The 19200-nt window shown below is 36.4% G+C and overlaps 1 protein-coding gene across 1 annotated transcript in view; it reads left to right on the top strand.

The window, feature by feature from the left end:
- Positions 1-10903, top strand: part of LOC140150606 (atrial natriuretic peptide receptor 1-like) — a 31322-nt gene extending 20419 nt beyond the window's left edge. Inside the window, 12 exon segments of the mRNA XM_072172657.1 lie at positions 42-146; positions 886-957; positions 1320-1488; positions 2111-2260; positions 2790-2958; positions 4394-4543; positions 5776-5899; positions 6439-6507; positions 6997-7171; positions 7683-7781; positions 9127-9218; positions 10744-10903. Of these exon segments, the coding sequence (XP_072028758.1) occupies positions 42-146; positions 886-957; positions 1320-1488; positions 2111-2260; positions 2790-2958; positions 4394-4543; positions 5776-5899; positions 6439-6507; positions 6997-7171; positions 7683-7781; positions 9127-9218; positions 10744-10812 (1443 nt within the window). The 3' untranslated portion in view covers positions 10813-10903.
- The last annotated feature ends 8297 nt before the right edge of the window (positions 10904-19200 follow it).

Below are 19200 nucleotides of genomic sequence, written 5' to 3'. Positions count from 1 at the left end.
TACGACGATACCCATTTTTTAAACTTTTCTTTTTCATACAGATGCGTACAGTAGAACATGCAAACATTACTCGGTTTATTGGCGCATGCGTAGATCCGCCAAACGTTTCTACATTGACAGAATATTGTCCAAAAGGAAGCTTACAGGTGAGTGTTCAGAAGCAATTACATTACGTGTTTTACTTAAAAGGGCAGTTCGTGATCCCAAGCCTCATCCCCCACTTTTCTCAAAAAAAAGTTGAGATTTTTATATCACTGGAAACCTCTGGCTACATAATGTTTATGTACAAAATATTTCTTGCAGATTAATTCGTTTAGCAAAGATATCGTGAAATTTGAATTTCGTTCTGGTGCACCAGAACGAAATTACAACGCATTGTCTATGGAACAGTGTAATACACATAATCATGCATAACTCGCGAACGCAAAATCGGAATCAACTGAAATTTAGGGAATAGGTTTTTTTCGTAGATATCTAATGAAAATGACATAAATAGAGGATGCTAGGATCACGAAATACTCCTTTAAATGCAGAGCATACTGGATATCTTCAATATACTGCACATGGACGTAAATATAGGGATGGGGATCAATCTTCCCAGTATTCGACGAGGGGTGGTCCCTGTAATCATCCCTCCCGTGTTATGCAAATACAAATGTTATGGACCAAATGTAAGGTTATATTTGACTATTGCATTATAAAAAATTGCATGCGTTTATCGCGCATTTTGTCCAGTTTATGTGATGTAATGTTTAATCATATGTTTGGCTCTCTTCGCGCCTAATTTGTTGCAAGAAAGCACCGATGTTGCACGTCTTTTAATCGTCTTATTTTTCTAACATTTTTTTTTACAAAATCATTTTCATAACATTTTCTCGTCAAAAGGATGTTCTTCAAAATGACTCCTTCAAGCTGGACACATCATTCAAGCACTCACTGATGATTGATATGGCGAAGGTAATATTTTCTCATGCTTATTGCTGAAAGTAATACCGACAAATCGGCAATGCAACATTTCGAGGACTAAAGATAATGTGGGCGGCCATTACAATACAAAAAAAAGGTGTAGATATTTACCAAACAATTTATACTGTATTTACTCAAGTAGAATTGAATTGATACCTGCGTCCCAACACTATTTGGTCCCACTCTGGCCGCAGCAGTTCCCAGTTTGGTCAATTGATTCCACTTGATTAAGTAACTGTATAGTTACAACTATCTAACATTTTTGAAACCAGGTTTGAGTGGGGCCAGAGGGGGCATATTCACTTTATGCTTTATGCTTTCATACCTTTGTGTATATCTCAAATTTGTTCCAGGGTCTCCACTACCTCCATGGTAGCGTCTTGGGTATCCATGGGCGTCTGAGCTCATCCAACTGTACTATCGATAGCAGATTCGTATTAAAACTCACAGATTTCGGACTTTACGAATTCATCAAGTGGGCTAAACATGATGAAGGAGGAGAAACAATACAAAATACAGAGAGTAAAGTCAAGCAATTCAAATTACATAGCTCAAAATTCGTTAAATATTAAAAAGTTCGAAATTGAGCACGTTGTGTGAACAAAGCTGAAGCTTTTCGTCTTTGTGCGGACTCATAACATAGCAAAAGTGCCACAAAGTGCCGTGCCTCATAGTAGCCTACTGTGGGTTGATTATAATATACTGACTCTGCTCTTAGTAAAATTACAGTATCTGGTTTGCTCAAAAAACCTCTAAGATGTCGGCCGGCTGACACGAATACCGTAAAACCTCGCCTACAAACATATAGTGTGCTTTTGATGAAAGCTAAATTAATCCAGGTGCCATCCATCAACAAAATTATAGAATTGTGGAGTTTCGGCAAATAATTTACTGCTATAACCATATACAAACGAGTACCATTGTAAGACCAATCTATTGTATTGATATATTTACGGCTGTTTCGTATTAATTTAGCTTTCATCAAAAACACTATATGCAAGTAGACGAGGTTTTACGGTACATGATGTTTCGATTGTAAAATTGGTGTAAGTCTGACTTCCTGAAGTTTCCGTACGATCATTTTAACAAATAAGATAGCTATTTCAAAATTAAGAGATAAATTAATTTGATTGCATTATTTCAGAATTATTGTGGAAAGCACCTGAAATTCTACGAGACGCAAATCGACCCCCGACGAAGGAAGGTGATATTTATAGCGCCGGGATGATTTTGCTTGAAATAACAACAAGAAATCCACCATTTGAAACTGAACGAATGAATCTTGGATCGGAAGGTAGGTATTTATATAACAATTTGAAAAATCCAAGGCAATAAGCCAAATCGGCATTGGAAATTTGCAATGCATTGTGAGACAGTATTTGCAGTTTTGGGACACTTTGCCCTCTGACCTATTTGGAAAATTCAGAAATATTTGTTTTTGTGCGTACAAAATGCAATCTAAAATGTTTTGCAAGAATGAAAACAAACACAAAAAGCATTATTATCATATATATTAATTATATAAACATTTTAATGGTAACATAATGACAATAACAAATCAACATAATATTAAATAATTACAGCATTTTTCCCGATATGTCAGAGGTCAAAGTGTCCCAAAAGGGCTCTCAAAAATCGGAAGTTACAATGGCGATTGCAAATCATTGCAAATGGGTTGTAAAGATTTATTTTATCATAGCGTGTGTGTGTCCCAATTGCCAGAAGCATTCCCAACAAAGCTTTGTTTCTAATAAAAGCATAAAACAAACAGGTGATTGCGATGTATATTAAAAATAATATTAAACAAACACTTATTTTCACAGAGATTTTAAATAAATTGCAACAAGTCAGTGACCCACCGTTTCGACCTTTTGTGAACCTTAACGACGGAACTCAAGAACTGATGCAATTGGTGCAACATTGCTGGGCTGAGAGACCTGACGACCGTCCTCCTGCAAAGGCTCTACTGGCAGCTTTGCGTAAACTTAACAAGTACCATTTGTTTACAAAATTCCCTCCGTCAAGTAAAAATGCAGTATCTGTAGATAAACAACATAATAAATACTGCCTTTTTACTTATATTGCAAGGAAAAATATTTCGTTATGTTCTACTATGTTATATAATACTAACGGGAGCTGTTTCGCCGCACGGGAGCGGTTGGTAAACCGGAATGGTTAACAACTTCGGATGATCTCGACGGTTCATACTCCCCAAGTGTCAGTGATCCTTTTCCCTGCAGTTACAGCCCGATCGAAGCAACTTCAAATTTGACCTGACCTTTGCTCTCGGATGACCTGTGTGGTTTTAAACTCCCCAAGTGCAGGGATCATTTCACTAAGTTACACCCCAATGCGAGCAACTTTGAATTTGACCTGAACTTTCACCTCATATGACCTTCATGCTCCCCGATCAGAGCTACTTTAAGTTTGACCTGACCTTTGACCTTGGATGACCTAACAAATGCAAACTTGCTCTGCTTTAGACCAATTCGCACCTACCCACCAAGTTTGAGGGCCATAGCGCGTGACAGTTCCGAGTGTAGGGGCGAATAAACAGACTCACATATCAACATTTTTAAAGGCCCACATAAATATAACAGATGTGGAAATAAAAGTATAAACTGACCAGTAGATACCAGTTGTCGTCCTACTAAGTCTGGCATATTGGATGGCCTAGGGGAAAGTTATCCCATATTTGCAAGACTATCCATGCCTTCAAGGTGAAATGAACCTTCTCATATTACTGTTTAGCTGTGGCCTGCGCCTGGCTTGCTGTCTGGTCTTACCCAGAGAAAGATGACATTCCAATATTCCCCTTTAATACTATATACCTGTGAATACTACTCTCAGAAATGATTAATGTGATTTTAACATGACCACTCTGTAATCTTGGTTTGTTTTTGAAATGGTACAGATTTCCATTTGTTTCGATGTATTATCAGTTAAGTAGGTTCAAGTTTAGTTCATACTTGTTCAGTTTCGTAACTGCATGTCAGGGAACTTTTAACGCTGAAAAAGTTCCCTGACCGGTTTAATAAACTTAATAAAATTATTATTGACCTCTTAATTCATGATAAATAAAATGCCCTATTGTTTATGTCATAATAAGATACAAATGGGGAAAAAATGGAGCTGTATAATAGCGTGGTTTTATTGGGAGAAAGACATAACATTCTTTCACGGCTCTCAATAATTATTTATATAGATATATAAATTCTCACAAGTCGTGATATTTTTTTTCATGAAGTGAGTACATGTTCACTTGATCCCACCACTTAATGTCCGTTATCAAGTTCCACTTTTGAGTGACTACAACCATGTTGGAAGTACTACGGTGAATCGCTTGCATACGACACCTCACAGGTTATATAAAGATTTCGAAATTTGCGAAGAAATATGAATTAATTTATCATTTTAATTATTCCAGGGAATCCAACAGTGAAAACATTCTAGACAACTTACTGACCAGAATGGAGCAGTATGCCAACAATCTAGAAACACTTGTAGAAGATAGAACAGCAGCGTTTTTGGAAGAGAAGAAAAGAGCAGAAACTCTCCTATACGAAGTTTTGCCAAAGTAATTATGTCTAGTTTTGATCAATTGTGAATGTTGTTACGAGTCGTAATGACTCAAGGCCAAAAACACATTTTACCCAGATTCAGTTCAGAATGCACAACAAAACACACTGTTTGATTAAGTTAACAAAATATGTGCCTTTAATGAAAAGTTTACTTACCCGATCCTCTTGTTGTTAAGGATGACACTGTTCCGTTCGCTCAAAGTTCCATCAATGTCCAATAACAACTTTGTAATAGTCATGGTGTTGAGATCACCTTGGTCCTATAATTTTAACCATGCTCCTCATAGCAGTCATTATATACCTCATCCAAAGATTCCCGCCATCTGATTGGTTAAAAGAGCGGGCATAATTTTGACTATGCCCGCAAAAGCGGGCATAGTTCTGCGTGTGCTTTGTTCCCAGCGTAAAATGATATTACGCACGCGTTAATGTTTTCGCGCGCTATAATTACGTGGACATCGTCTGTGCCGTTCGCATTGAAACTATTACTTTCTCTTTCCAAAATCGATGCTTTTAACCAAACAGATGACAAGAATCTTACGGTTTGGTATATAAAACAAATATTGACTGCTTTTTATTCGGGGTATGGTTAAAATTATAGGCCCGCGGTGATCTCAAAACCATGACTATACCCCTCGGCTACGCATCGGGGCATAGTCATGGTTTTGAGATCACCGCGGGCCTACAAATTTAACCATGCCCCTCATAGCAGTCAATATTTGTATAATATTTGTATACTGGTACATGACATGACATAACTTTATGGATTGTTATTATTAACATAACAACTCACCACGTTGAAAAGAATTGAACTGGTCCATTTACTGTCATTATAGTGAGATAGTTATTCTGCTGAAGTCGCTTGCCAGGTTTTTCGCCAATAAATATGACTACATGAGTTCATTGACTGTCATTCTTGAAGTTATTCTGCTGAAGCCAGGTATGCTCGGAAATATACTATTTGAGTAAGAATAACAGACACGGAGATCTGGAGTAGCTATGACGTGGTATAGATCGAGATACTATGTCATAGTTAGTTATGCCGATTTGGTGCACTCGGCCCTCAAGCTCGACAACTTGACAACATTCATTTCAGTCTTTATACGTTGTTTATACCTCTCACATGGATCCTGCTAAAACTAACAGTGTAGACGTACATCATAAATTGTTTTCATTAGTGCAATCAAAATAGAAATACATGCAATAAAATAAAATCTATTTTTTAAAGATCTGTTGCTGATCAACTAAAGCGTGGAAATGCCGTAGACCCAGAGACCTTTGAAATGGTGACGATATTCTTTAGTGATATTGTTGGCTTCACGTCACTATCTGCCGCTAGTACTCCAATGCAGGTGCTCTTTTCCGAAGTGAAATATGCACATACGCACCTAACATCCACATACACCCACCAGCGCAACCCCCCCCCAACACCATCACATCCCACTGCTTATACACTTTTAACGCCCACACGTGTAAAGAAACAGAAATATTTACACAGGTACTACATGCACTCACACACCCTATCCACGCACCCCCACCACACAGGTATAAACACCCCACACATAAACTAACACCCCAACACACCATCACATCCATCAACCAATACGTAATCTACAATGAAAAAAGCAATACTAATTTTCACTTTGGTGTCTTTAATCTTTAATCCTTACGCACCCCCACGCACCCCTCACACACAATCACACACAGCCCCCAATAGACCCGTACCCTCCCCCTATACACCAGTACCACCCCCATAATACCCTACCCATATACATAGTGTTCACATTTAACTCAAATAGCTTTACTTCCGAGGAAGTTATGAGCATGATACCGAACAATGTTTAAAACCAACATTTTGATTATGATCATATTTTTGTCACGTCTATTTTAGGTCGTTGCCTTGTTAAACGATCTGTACACCTGTTTTGACGGTATAATTGGCAATTTTGACGTTTATAAGGTAGATTATTCGGTTTCCAATAATACAGACTTGACATTAAATATGGAATATTTTTTCGCAAAATTCAAAGACTGGTCTGGTAGGGGTCTGCATAAACCACACGGGCTAAATATTAATTGAGGTGTGTCGGGAGATGGTGTAACATAATTGTTTGATAGAAAATGTGGGGCTTGATATCTAAAGTGCACAGCCCCATTTTTCATGCTTAAATAACGCCTTTTCATTTGTTCAAAGCTACTCCTAATAGCTCCCTATTATACACCTGGGTAGAGTGGAAAAGCGAGATAAAATGACACGTACAATGACACGTCCTGACGGTGCCCTTATCCATTTGTTATCCACAACCAAACTTGCGATCATGAGTTGGACGCCCTAACCTTTAGAGGCTACACTGTTCTAATATTTTGTATATAGGACAAGAATTTAATTGCTTAGTTTTTTTGACGTTTGATCTCCCATTCTTTGATGACAAATTTAATTATTTTTCAGGTTGAAACAATAGGTGATGCCTATATGGTTGTCTCTGGTTTACCTATACCCAATGGTTTATCACATGCAAAAGAGATAGCTAAGATGTCATTGGCGTTACTCAAAGCTGTTGATACATTTAAGATAAGACATGTACCAGAAAAGCGACTACAGCTTCGGGCCGGTGTGCACTCAGGTTTGATTACCAGCTGACGTTTTTTCATCCTCTTCTCTACCTTCATAACCTACATCTTCATTATTATAATCATCATCGTCGTCGTCGTCGACAACGTCGTCACGATGATGATGATCACCATCATATCATCATCATCATCATCTCACCTCATCTCATCATCATCATTATCATCCTCTTGTCTTTAGCTATATAATAGTTGGCAGTATTAGGACAAGTCTTCTCTTTTAACTTTCGTCAAAACATAAAAATGATAAACATACCACAATAAGCAAACAAATAAGTATAATACAAAAAACTAAATCATCAGATTATCTCATAAACTACTACATTTTTCTACGTATATCTTTCAAACACAGGTCCATGTGAAGCTGGAGTATGTAAAATACCTTTATTCTAAATTTCGTGAAGACATTAAAAATAACAAACAATAAATATTCACATAAACAAGTACAACAAACAACATATTCTCTCAAAACCACTTCATTTTTCTACGTGTATCTTTCAAACACAGGCCCATGTGTGGCTGGAGTTGTTGGTCTTAAGATGCCTAGATATTGTTTATTTGGAGACACTGTCAACACAACATCCAGAATGGAATCCACTGGGGAAGGTAAGATAATGTATTTCAAATGTTCTATAAAATAGTAGAGAGGCCGTGCAACAGTTTCTGAAAATGGTGCCAGCCGGGTTGCAATTAATCGTTAGAGTCTCCCCTATCTGTTTAACCCGGCTGGCAATTTTGAAAAGTATTTTGGTTGAAAATGGTTTTTTTTGTGACTTAAAAAAAAAATTACCCCAAAGTGGCAAATATTAAAGTAGCCATAATTTCGAAAGAGGAGAGTCACCCCTATCTGATTACCCCGGCTGGCAATTCTGAAAGGTGACGTGGACTGAGATATTTTGGATGAAAATGTGTATTTTGTGATTTTTTCCCCCAACTTTTACCCAAAAATGGCAAATATAAGTAGCCGGAACTTCGAAATAAAATTGACTGCAATCTAAGGGCATATGAATATTTTAAATCTGTAAACAAAAATATTCCATCATACCATATTGAGACAAAATTTGGGTTAAAACATGCTTTTTCACGATATTTATCATTTTTTGCCAAACATGCCCATTTTTATTCTATTTTTGGGGGGAAATGTATTTATTTGAAGAAATGTATATCAATGTATTGAGCTTGATCTTTGAATTGAAAAAGGTAACAGTGACATATTTCTGTGCCCATAGCTTTTTTACCTATGACCAGAAACCATATGCCATTTCAGCATGAAATGCATATTATTTGGATTTTTCCACTTTTATGCATGTAAATACATAGATTTAGTGAGAACACATAGTGATTTTGAAGTTTTCGTGCAACATATTTGGACAAAGCTTCTTATGGTGTTTTAAAAAATGTATCTACACACTCTGATCTTTTCATTTTACCCGGCTGGCATTTCTGAAAAGTGACGTAGGCTGAGATATTTGGGTTGAATAATGCAGTTTCTGTGATGTTTGTTACCTTTTTTTACCAAAAATGTCAATTATTAAAACAGCATTTTAAAGTAAATAAAGTTTGAACTTCATTTGATGTGGAGAATACAAGTCACAATTTGTAATTCAATATTCGTTGATAAAATATTTGAGGGGGAATGGATTCGGGTAGTTTTGTTCAATTTTGACCACAAAAAAGTGAATTGCACATGCTAAATCATGGGGGGAAATAAATTTGAGATATTTGATATAAAAAGTATACAAATGTATTGATATGAATGTTTTCATCAAAAAGGTGAATCATGACAACTTCCTAAAACCAAAGAGTCACGTATGCCAAGCAGTTGTAAGACGGTGACGACAAAAACCGACATGCTTTAAAAGCTTACATCATAATCATAAATATTTAATGATAATGAAGTAAAATATCTTTATAAAAGAAAAATTCACACTTTCACTTTTTCCATATTCAGCTTTGAAAATTCACATAAGTTCCTCTACGAAGCAGATTCTTGATTCCTTCGACAGATTTCAGATGGAGCTTCGCGGACACGTAGATATGAAGGTATAAATCATAAGATTGATAAAGGTTCTTTTTCAGATCCAATAAAATGATACTACTCACTCAGAAATATTTCAAATCCTATCAGGAATCTTGTTCACTTTGGTACTGGTGTTTCTAGATGTTTTTATAACCGGCAACACTTCTGTCTGGTTTTGATGACGTCACCAATTACTTTCTTGTTGGACAAAATTGGACAACATTTATGACCAGGTCATAAATTCTCGGCAACAAGAAAGTTTGGTGACGTCATCAAAACCAGACAGAAGTGTTGCCGGTTCTAAAAACATCTAGAAACACCAGTATCAGAGTGAACAAGATTCCTGATAGGAATTGAAATATTTCTGAGTGAGTAGTATCATTTTATTGGATCTGAAAAAGAACCTTTATCAATCTTATGAACTATGAACAATCCTGATGAATCTGCTTCAAGAATGAAGGTAAATCATTTCAAAGGTGCCGTTTTTGTAGCATGTTGAACCTTGGTCCTGTTTTGTATTATGCCCGGGGGCACTCAACTTTGAAGTGATGGTATGTGCCTGTCAATAGGCACCCTCTTATGAAGTCGACTATACCCGATGACCTCCTTTTTTTTAAAGTCATACCCGATGACCCCCCTTTTTTTTAGTTGCGGCTACCCAATGACCCCCTTTATTTTTGGTTGCGGCTACCTAATGACCCCCTTTTTTCTAGATTTTCTAGAATAGCATCATCAAAATGCCAAAAACTAATGCCGAAACTTTCAAATCTTGCTCAATTTTTTCAAAATTATGCCGAAATTTTCAACATTTTCTACCCGATGACCTTTTATTTTTTAAATCTTATACTCAATGACCCCCTTTTTTCAAAATATTATATCCAATGACCCCCTTTTTATTTTGTTTGTACCCAATGACCCCCTTTTTTGAAATAACGCTTTGTACCCGATAGGCCCCTACTTCGCGACGCCGGTAGGCACATACCCGTCACTTTTAAAGTTGAGTGCCCCCCCCCACCCCCGGGGTATTATGTCGAAATAATGAAAGAACACCACTTTACCACTGTGGAGTTGTATGGTTGAATATTTTAATTTTACTGTAATTAAAGCACTTCAGGCTTAGTTAAAGTCTTTGACATGGTATTTTAGTATGTCACTGGGCATCACAATCATGCAAAAGTGGAAATTCGAGGAAAAAATTAGGACTTCGCTGTGGAGCAAATCACATATTATGGCTTGAACATGCAAAGAAGTATGATTTAATTTCTTATTGTGTATTACTTTGTAATTATTAACAATTCAAAAGCTAATATTAGAAGTGATATTTAAGATAAATATAATAATACAGCGTTATCAATTTTGATAGTTTAATGATTCCGACTGTCATTAAATCGTAACTTATTCTTAAATAAAGTCATAAGAGATAAGGCCATTGGCACAAACATCTACATACCAAATTATACATCAAAAGTAACATATTTTTTCCAAAAGAATTTTTAAATATTATTCCATTAAAAGTGAATTAATGTAATTTTTTTTCTTTTCATCCAGGGAAAAGGAACACAGATCACCTACTGGCTTATTGGTTGCTGTGAGGATACAACTGAATCTAATGCGTGAATATGGTCGGATCTCAATTTTCAGAAATACGCAAAAAACACAATTCTTGAGAATATCCACTGTTTAGTATACCGTAAAAACTCGATAGTTCGCATATACGAGGGCTGGTCAATAAGTTCCCGCAACTATGGTGTATCTCCGCTCATGCATGACTTGGATGGCTGTTACTTACGCTAAATTCAAGTTTGTACTTTTGTCTTTCAAAACGAATATGTATTAGCGATGCTGAATGCTTGATTACGTAATGACATTAGCATAAGCACAATAGCGTATGGGCACTGCCTGATTTATGGTGAAAAGTAGTCAAGAAAATCTCGCACCAAATTGAGGTATTGTTACATAATTCCAAATATCTCGAGAATAAAAGTATAGAATCTGGCACGGCTTTTGCAGCTTTATAAACCGATAACATAGGCATGATGCTGGACTCTTTTTAGACATATACCATTTTTATTAAAGAAAAGAAATCGTGTTGAATATCTCCAATTTTGAGTAGGCTTTATCACCCATTGTTCTTTACATAATAAGAGATAGAAAGATTAATCGATGACAAAATTTAACCAATGGTACCTGGTTTGATTGGGTATCTACTGATTATAAAAAGGGAGGTCCCAGTGGTAATACCATAAACATTTCTTTCTTAATGAACCCTTAATTTCAAAAGGTCTTGTTTTTGTAATTAAAGTAGCACACCATAGAGAGGCTCTGGATTTAATAAGAAATTTGAATTTCGAAAGGTGTGTCTAATTTTAGCATTAGACTTGGTATAGCAATTCACTCACACAGCTACTGTTCCGCAAACCTTGTATTAGTCATATTTTTAGCGCGTTTTTGATGAATTTTTACTTTTCTCATACATTTTTGGTACTTTCAATCATGCATACCATCAACGCATGCGCATATTTCTATTTTTGTTGCAACAAATTCTATTGTCCTGACTATGATCTCTAATACCATACCAATAACCATATTTGGTTTTGTTAAATTTTGGAGATAATTTGGATTCTTTCTTCTGCCGTGTGGGCTCTTTTTCGCGATTTTCACACCATTTTTGCTTGTTGTTATAGGCCTATTTTTGGTGAAGTTCAAAGATGGTCCCTTTCCTCATCTGTTGACGGATACATTTCTTCTTTCACAATTATCAATCGAATATACTCAGATTACCTCATACCAAAAATAAGGCTTGTAAACTGCTTTGGTCTTTACTTCTGCTTCTTTTTATTACACGTTCCTCAAAGCCAATTCAAATTTCTCGCCAATGTTGACAATTGTCAGTGCACATATAGCAATGACTTTATGCAAATGAGATTACGTAATTAAAGGTACTCTGATACTAATTGTTGTGCGTTTTGAAAGACAAAAGTACAAACTTTATTGATCGTAAGTAACAGTCATCTAAGTCATGCATGAGCGGAGATAAATAATGGTTGCGGGATATTATTGACCAACCCTCGTATGTGCTTACTATCGAGCGCTTTTGAAAACATGAATTTGTACCAAAGTCCGGCGCTTTACCAACTGGGCTAATGAGGTTGAGACACACATTTGCAGGTTGACTTTTTCGTATAATTTTTATAACTATAATTATGTATCGATGATTTGCTCAAAACCCCAAAAACTTTTGTGGATGGCGGTCTTCATGTTTGCATGTTTTGTGCTCGATAGTAAGCACATAGGTGGATATGGAACCCTCTTTATGCATTCGGTTTATAGTACTATCCTCATTTTGATGTAATGTTTCTCATATGGTGGACATCTCCCGCCGCCCCCCCCCCTCTTGTTGCTCTGTACTTCATGTTCTTAATCTATTCGAAATTATATAGAGCAAATTCTTATTGTCTTTACCTCCGTTTTATCTTATGAACATGGTCGAACTTACCAGGACCCAAGATCCAGGGGGCCCATATTTGGTTATGGGAGGATACAACAAAATTAAAAATAAATAAAAAAAGAGGAAAGTGAAACAATTTAGTGAAGCACTGGTTTAGAATGAGAATTAGGTTACAGGGCTTGGGTGGGTGTGTACGTGGATCTAGATATCCAGAGGGTCCTACATTTTAGCCTCGCACAGGGTCCTGAAAAAGATAAATCTGGTCCTGCTTTTTATCTAATGTTATACATGTTGGGATTGAAGAATAAATTTTCAGCTGAAAATCAGAAGTGAAAACATTACGTTTGTTTCCCATTATTTACAGCACTGAAAAACGCAAGAAATTAAACGTCGAAACACCCCTTAATCACTGTGCCCTTAATTAAAGGTGACCCGATTGACGGCCCATCCCAAAATTGAACCCGATCAAAATACAAATTTTGGTATTCACTCGGTCGGACATCCGGGAACATTGTCCCCTTTGTCCCCTTTGCACAAACGCGCGCATAGCAACCAGCTCGAGAAAGGGGAACTGCACATTCGCACACTGGTTTTACAAGGCTAATTCCCCTTTGTGACGTCAGCCCGACCAAGAGAATCAACTAAAAGTTTGTTATGGTTTGTTTAAAAGTGATATGAACAAAAACACGATATATAGTTTGGAAATACCCAGGAAACTCTGTGATACGAAACCAAACCGCTGGAGCAATTAAACCAAAATTAGAATAAGTTAATTATATTTGGGTGATGGGCCTCGTGCGAGGTAAAAAAAAAAACATTATGTGGCACAATCGGTCTAACCACCTTTAATCATTTGCCTTTGTTGCTCCCAGGTTAATCACCTATGGATGACCATAATATTTACCTGCAAGAGGTTTGCATTTATGTATAACCTACTCTAAAATCTAAGCAAACAACTGGAAAAGATCAAAACATCACTTGGTTTAAAAAACAAGTTACTTTTTTTTTTCATTTCAGGTCATAGCCCCTCTGATCATGTCTTTCAGTTCTAACCAAATAAATAAATTGATTCATCGTTAAATATGATTTAACATGTTTCGTGTAGGTGAAGTACTCAGCTGTGTATCAACACGACCAAATGTGTCGGATGTCGGCCAAGGCAAATTACAATATGAGCCGATATCTTTGCAATTGAACCCTACATACGTCTTAGTTTATAGATGGTAGGGTAGGGGACATCCTGTATCCTCGGAGATCAAGGTTTCTAGATCAGAAAAAATGCGTAGAAGGTTTGTTTGTGTGTGTGTTTTTTGTTGTTGTTTTTTTTTGTTTTTTTATTCCCTGTGCTTCGCACTGGTGGGGGAAAAAGACACACAACAAAGATATAATTATTAGCCACGAAAAAACTCATGAAAATGCCCGAGAAAGAACCAAGCCAAAACAAACCCAGGAGATTTCCCTTGTCTCTTGTACAAAGATAATAACCACCAGCCCCCTGCTCTTAATCAACTACTGTTCATACAAATGGTCGCAAATTATTCTATTCGTCTTGTAAAAACACTTCAAATTAAGAGTGGCACATCCTGAAAAGGGATTCTTTTGGGGTCAGATGCTAAAAAAAAGGGGGGGTTTTTTAAAGAGAAACGTAAGTCTTTTGGGCAAATTTAGGTAAAACAGTAATATTTTCACAAAAAGTGTAAAAAGTCTTGACGGAACAAGACAATAAAATTATGGTGTCTTTTAGGGGCAAACAGGGGTCTATGAGGGGCAAAGAAGCAAAATATGGGATATTTGGGGACAAAGGGGAAACGGGTTGTCTTTGGGAATTTTGCGTGAGATTCATTCCCGACATCAGTCTCATATTCTCTATTGCATTTAAGTTGTGAACATCAATAATTCGATATTGATTAACTTCTTCAAATCGAATTGAATGACGCAGGGAAAGGCCCTTATATTGATTACAAATGGAAGAGCACGTGGTTTTCAATCTGAATTCCTTGAAACTCAAAGAAACAATTAACTTGACTAACTCGAGCAGCTTTTTTTGCTAATTAAACATGTCAAACTGCATAATTGGAACTTTTAATTAAAACAATGCACAATTGAACTTGTAATACAATGTAAAATAAGTGACTCAAATTTCCTAAACTTCTTTACGGATTTAATTATGTTGATATAAATTCCATTGTTCTGGAGCAGCTCGGCGTTGTTAATGTTGACACTAATTTGTACTATCTTTATAAGGTAAATTTCGTTTCAATTTGGTTAAAGTGCAATTTATTATTAATATTTATATATATTGCTTGATGTAGAGAATGCCCGGAGAGAATGTTGTTTTGTGGATAATAAAGAAACAAAATGCCACAGGAAATTGATATTTCCATACATAATTATTTAAAGCTCTGATTCCGGGAGGCTTCATCAAAAAATTGGTCTTCACTGAAAACCCACCCATCGATATACCAAAATCGCTGAAAAAGTACCCCCAAACCGTGGCACATACCCGTACATCTTCAACCATGCAGGGAGAACCCCCTCCGGGGTAAGGATAAATTCAGCCATGAAGGGCGCGTGTCTAAACGTAACGACTTCTATGATTCCATACCTTTAATTCTGTTCACGATCTTGTACGATAATTGCCTTTTAAAGGTCGTTTTTTGTAATTTTGAGAACAGGTATAAAATATGGTTCAATCATGCATTGGTAATACATAGGCCCTAATCCTCCTAATTATTTCTGATTATTCCCATTAAACGGGCATTTCGTGATCCACAGTATCATCCTCTGAACTGAAATTTTGGGAATAAGCTTTTTTCGTGGATATCTACTGAAATATGTCATAAAAAGAAGATGCTAGGATCACGAAATACTCCTTTAAGTTGCCTCATTATCATTTTGTTCTTGTTGGTGAATAAATATGTTTAAATGCATGCCTGAACCATGGCCATGGTTTGTGCTTTGTTCTCAAAATTATAACAAATGACTTGTGCAATTATCGCAGAAGCTTCATGAATTTTAGCAGCACTTAAACAGCAAGCATGCACTGGGAAATTCTAGTTGAAATCCACCCCCCCCCCCCTATGGAAGACATGACCTGAATCTTCCATACTGAGAGTGTGAATTCTAAATGGGGTTACCTGAATGGATGACTCCATTTAAAAACTTCACCCCATTGTTGGAGATTAAGGTCATGTCTTCAATATGGAGTGCATGGAAATCAACTGAAATAGAATAGCCCAATAATTGATATGAGACCGATTGAAATAAACAAAATTCTAATTTTAAAACCTGCAGCGTATACCAAATTTAAAAATCGAATTTCCATGCGGTTCTTGTGTTAAGACCTAACAAAACGAAAGTGTTGAGCGTTTTCCTCCCTCCCTAAAAAATCATGCAGATAGGGTGGAAATCACACCTCCCCCCCCCCCCCATAAACCCTTGGGGTCTCCTATATAGAACCCATATAATTCCTCTCGTGTGTCGATTTTATTTGTGTCAATATTTGAGTGCAAACACAGGCTTCCCTACGACCCGTTTTAAACATGTTAAAGTACACCAATAATTCGAATATTATTTTTTATGTTTTACGTAAGCTCCCCAGAAATTTTGTATTAAAACGTTTATCCACGTGGAGGGCACGGTGGCTCAGTGGTTACGGCCTTGGACTCATAATCCGAGAGCTTGCTCGACGTGCGTGGGTTCGATTCCCCATCCCACCATGTTGCGCCTTTGGGCAAGGCGCTTTGCCTCGCTTGCCTCATCCCACCCAGGTGCAATGGGAAGCTGTTAGGGGTAGTCACAGTCGTTGTACTGATGGACCCTGCGCCACTTGTAGGCTGCGAACGTGGTTCCGACATATTCTAGTGACGGCGGAATAAATGTAAAGCACTTTGAGGCTGTTTACGGCATAAAGCGCTATATAAATATCTACATTTATTTTATTTTTTTAATACATGTACGCATAATGTACCTTAAGGTTACACAAAGAAACGTATAAAAAACGTATAAAAGACGTAAAGTTGTTCTAGAGTTTTCTCAGTAATCAAATATCGCAGCGAGTGAATGTTGCTGCATTGGATGTAGCTTAACATTTTTTTGTGTGTGTTTATACAAATTTTAGAATAAATTTGAGACTCCTTCGTTTAAAGCCTTTTTACGCATCATGTTCACAAGATCAAAACGCGTTCCATGACGGTTTTTTTTTTCAAATGTGCGCCCCGTATAAAACCACGCCGAGTGATTGTTTTCTTCTTTTTTGTATTGTACTACAAATCGATCAAAGAAATAATGTTGCCATGGGGAAGAACCAAATACAGTACCGATTAAATATTAAAAGCCCGTTTTGGGGGAACATTTTCGAGAATCTTGCTTGAGAAAAAACTGCTTTTTACATTATCGATATCTTGATTGTGGAACGTTAATTGACATTTAACTACCAACATTATTTCTCAACTGTCTGTCGATTACTCTACCATTTGATTTTCATTCCAAATTGAAGCTACTTTTGCAAAAAAAACGAGTTTTTTTCGTCATCGATGCGTCCGACTTTGCGCGGGCAATGCGTTTGTTTATCATAACAGCCTGTATGCACTATTGAATATCACAGCCTGTATGCACTATTGAATATCATAGTCAGTTTGAGACCATCAGTTTTCGTAAGTTCCCTCTGTGGTGGAATCGATTAGCGCGCTTGACTGATACTCTTGTCGACTTTGTAATAGTTTTGAGCTGGTCAACTAGTACGGGTTCGAGTCCCTGTGTGGTCCAATTCTATTTTTTTTTCTTACTTTTCTCTTTTTCTGCCTTCTTTCTTGTTCGTTTCTTTCTTATTGACTGCAGTGATTGATTGTTTTTGCCGGCTTTTTTTTAATAATTCATGAATAGGCCTACTAGTCTAAATAGGCGCGGCCTATATAAGCCTATGAATAGTTTTTACAAATTAGATATTGGTTGTTGGTTTTGTTATTGTTGTTGTAGTTATTGTTGTATATATTGCATAATCAGGGTAGGCCTACTAGGCATAATTATAGCCTATAGCGGCATTGATTTATTTCACGACAAATATCATCTAAGGATAATATTTAAAAAAATGAAAATTTATAAAATAGGCCTACCATAGGAAAATTGCAGAAAACCGGCTCCCCCACCCCGGCAGCCCCTATCATGGTTGCCCCTCCCTCCCTATCCCTGCAACATAGGATGACTCACGTGCCACGGTTTCATAGGTTCGTGGACATTGTGCATGTAGATTGATACACCAAGTACGCTTGAGCAAGGCTGTTTCTATTATTAACTTACGCCCCTCTGGAATCAAGCCTTGAAAAATCCATTGTATAACCTTAAGACCTTGAAAAATCCATTGTATAACCTTAAGACCATGGTTTCAAATGCAACCTAATCATTTTGGTACGTTGTTGGCTTAGAACCAATTACTAATTTCTTGTATTATTATAGTGACTTATTTATAACATCAAATTGTTTTCAATATAAATGATCTACAAAATATCGAGGAGCCTCTGCTTAAATCAATAATTATTGAACATAATGATCTACTAATACCGAAAATTGATTACTTCTGTCAACATATAAACTTATTTCCTTTCTCTAACAGAAAAAACAAATCTGTAGGCCAGGGTCTGTGCTTCAACATATCGAAAACAAAATTACATTATATTCAATAAAGTACTTTTGGCGCTCTCCCAAGGTTTTGATTTTTTACTATTTTAGTTATCGAAATATTGATCGTAGTGCTCATGAGTTTATAAATGTTCACTTTGTGAATGTTATTTATATTATAGGCCGTAAATATAAACTAAGAAGTTCTATGAATAATCGTTATGAAATAAAACAACACAGTTTACATCACAGGTATGACACAAGGGAATAACTGTTCATCTAATCATCACCTATTATTATTCATTTACACAATTCGTTGAATTTGTTTTTAACATATTTAACTATTATTGCGTCATTTTTTCTACCATACATTAGTCAATATTGGCGTATAATTTCATCAGATAATCTAGTATCACATGTTTCATGTATATGATATTTATAAAAAAATATCTGCCCTCAAAACGTAATAGTAGCTTTACAAAATGATTAAACTATTATCGTCAAAAATCTTTTATCATATTTATAGCATTAAATTAGGCTAAAATAAACCTTCATTCATCTAACATGATAAAGCGTCGAAAATTAAATTTTGATCCTAATCCTAATCAGTGTTAATCTAACAGGCTACTTCAGTTGAAATTTATACAACCCCGTATGGAAGGCATATATTTAATATCAGACACTGGGGTGTATAATCCTTTAATTCAGTACGCAAGTTGGTGTGTCTGATGTGCTCTCAGGTCCCTCAAACATACTGTGCAAAGGTGGGTGACCGAGCCCTTAATAATAATTTTGGTATGTACCCAAAAACCATAAAGTTGGTCTTAATGTCATTTATTGACAATGTACTGGCTTAGAACCAATTATTAACTTCTTGTAGAATATATAGTTACTTATTTATAACATCAAATTAAATGTTCTACAAAATATCGAGGAACCTC

The sequence above is a fragment of the Amphiura filiformis genome, chromosome 4, assembly GCF_039555335.1.
Source record: "Amphiura filiformis chromosome 4, Afil_fr2py, whole genome shotgun sequence".
NCBI classification, from domain to species: domain Eukaryota; kingdom Metazoa; phylum Echinodermata; class Ophiuroidea; order Amphilepidida; family Amphiuridae; genus Amphiura; species Amphiura filiformis.
The sequence above is the reverse complement of the archived record's forward strand: the minus strand, read 5'-3'. Positions and strand labels throughout refer to the sequence as shown.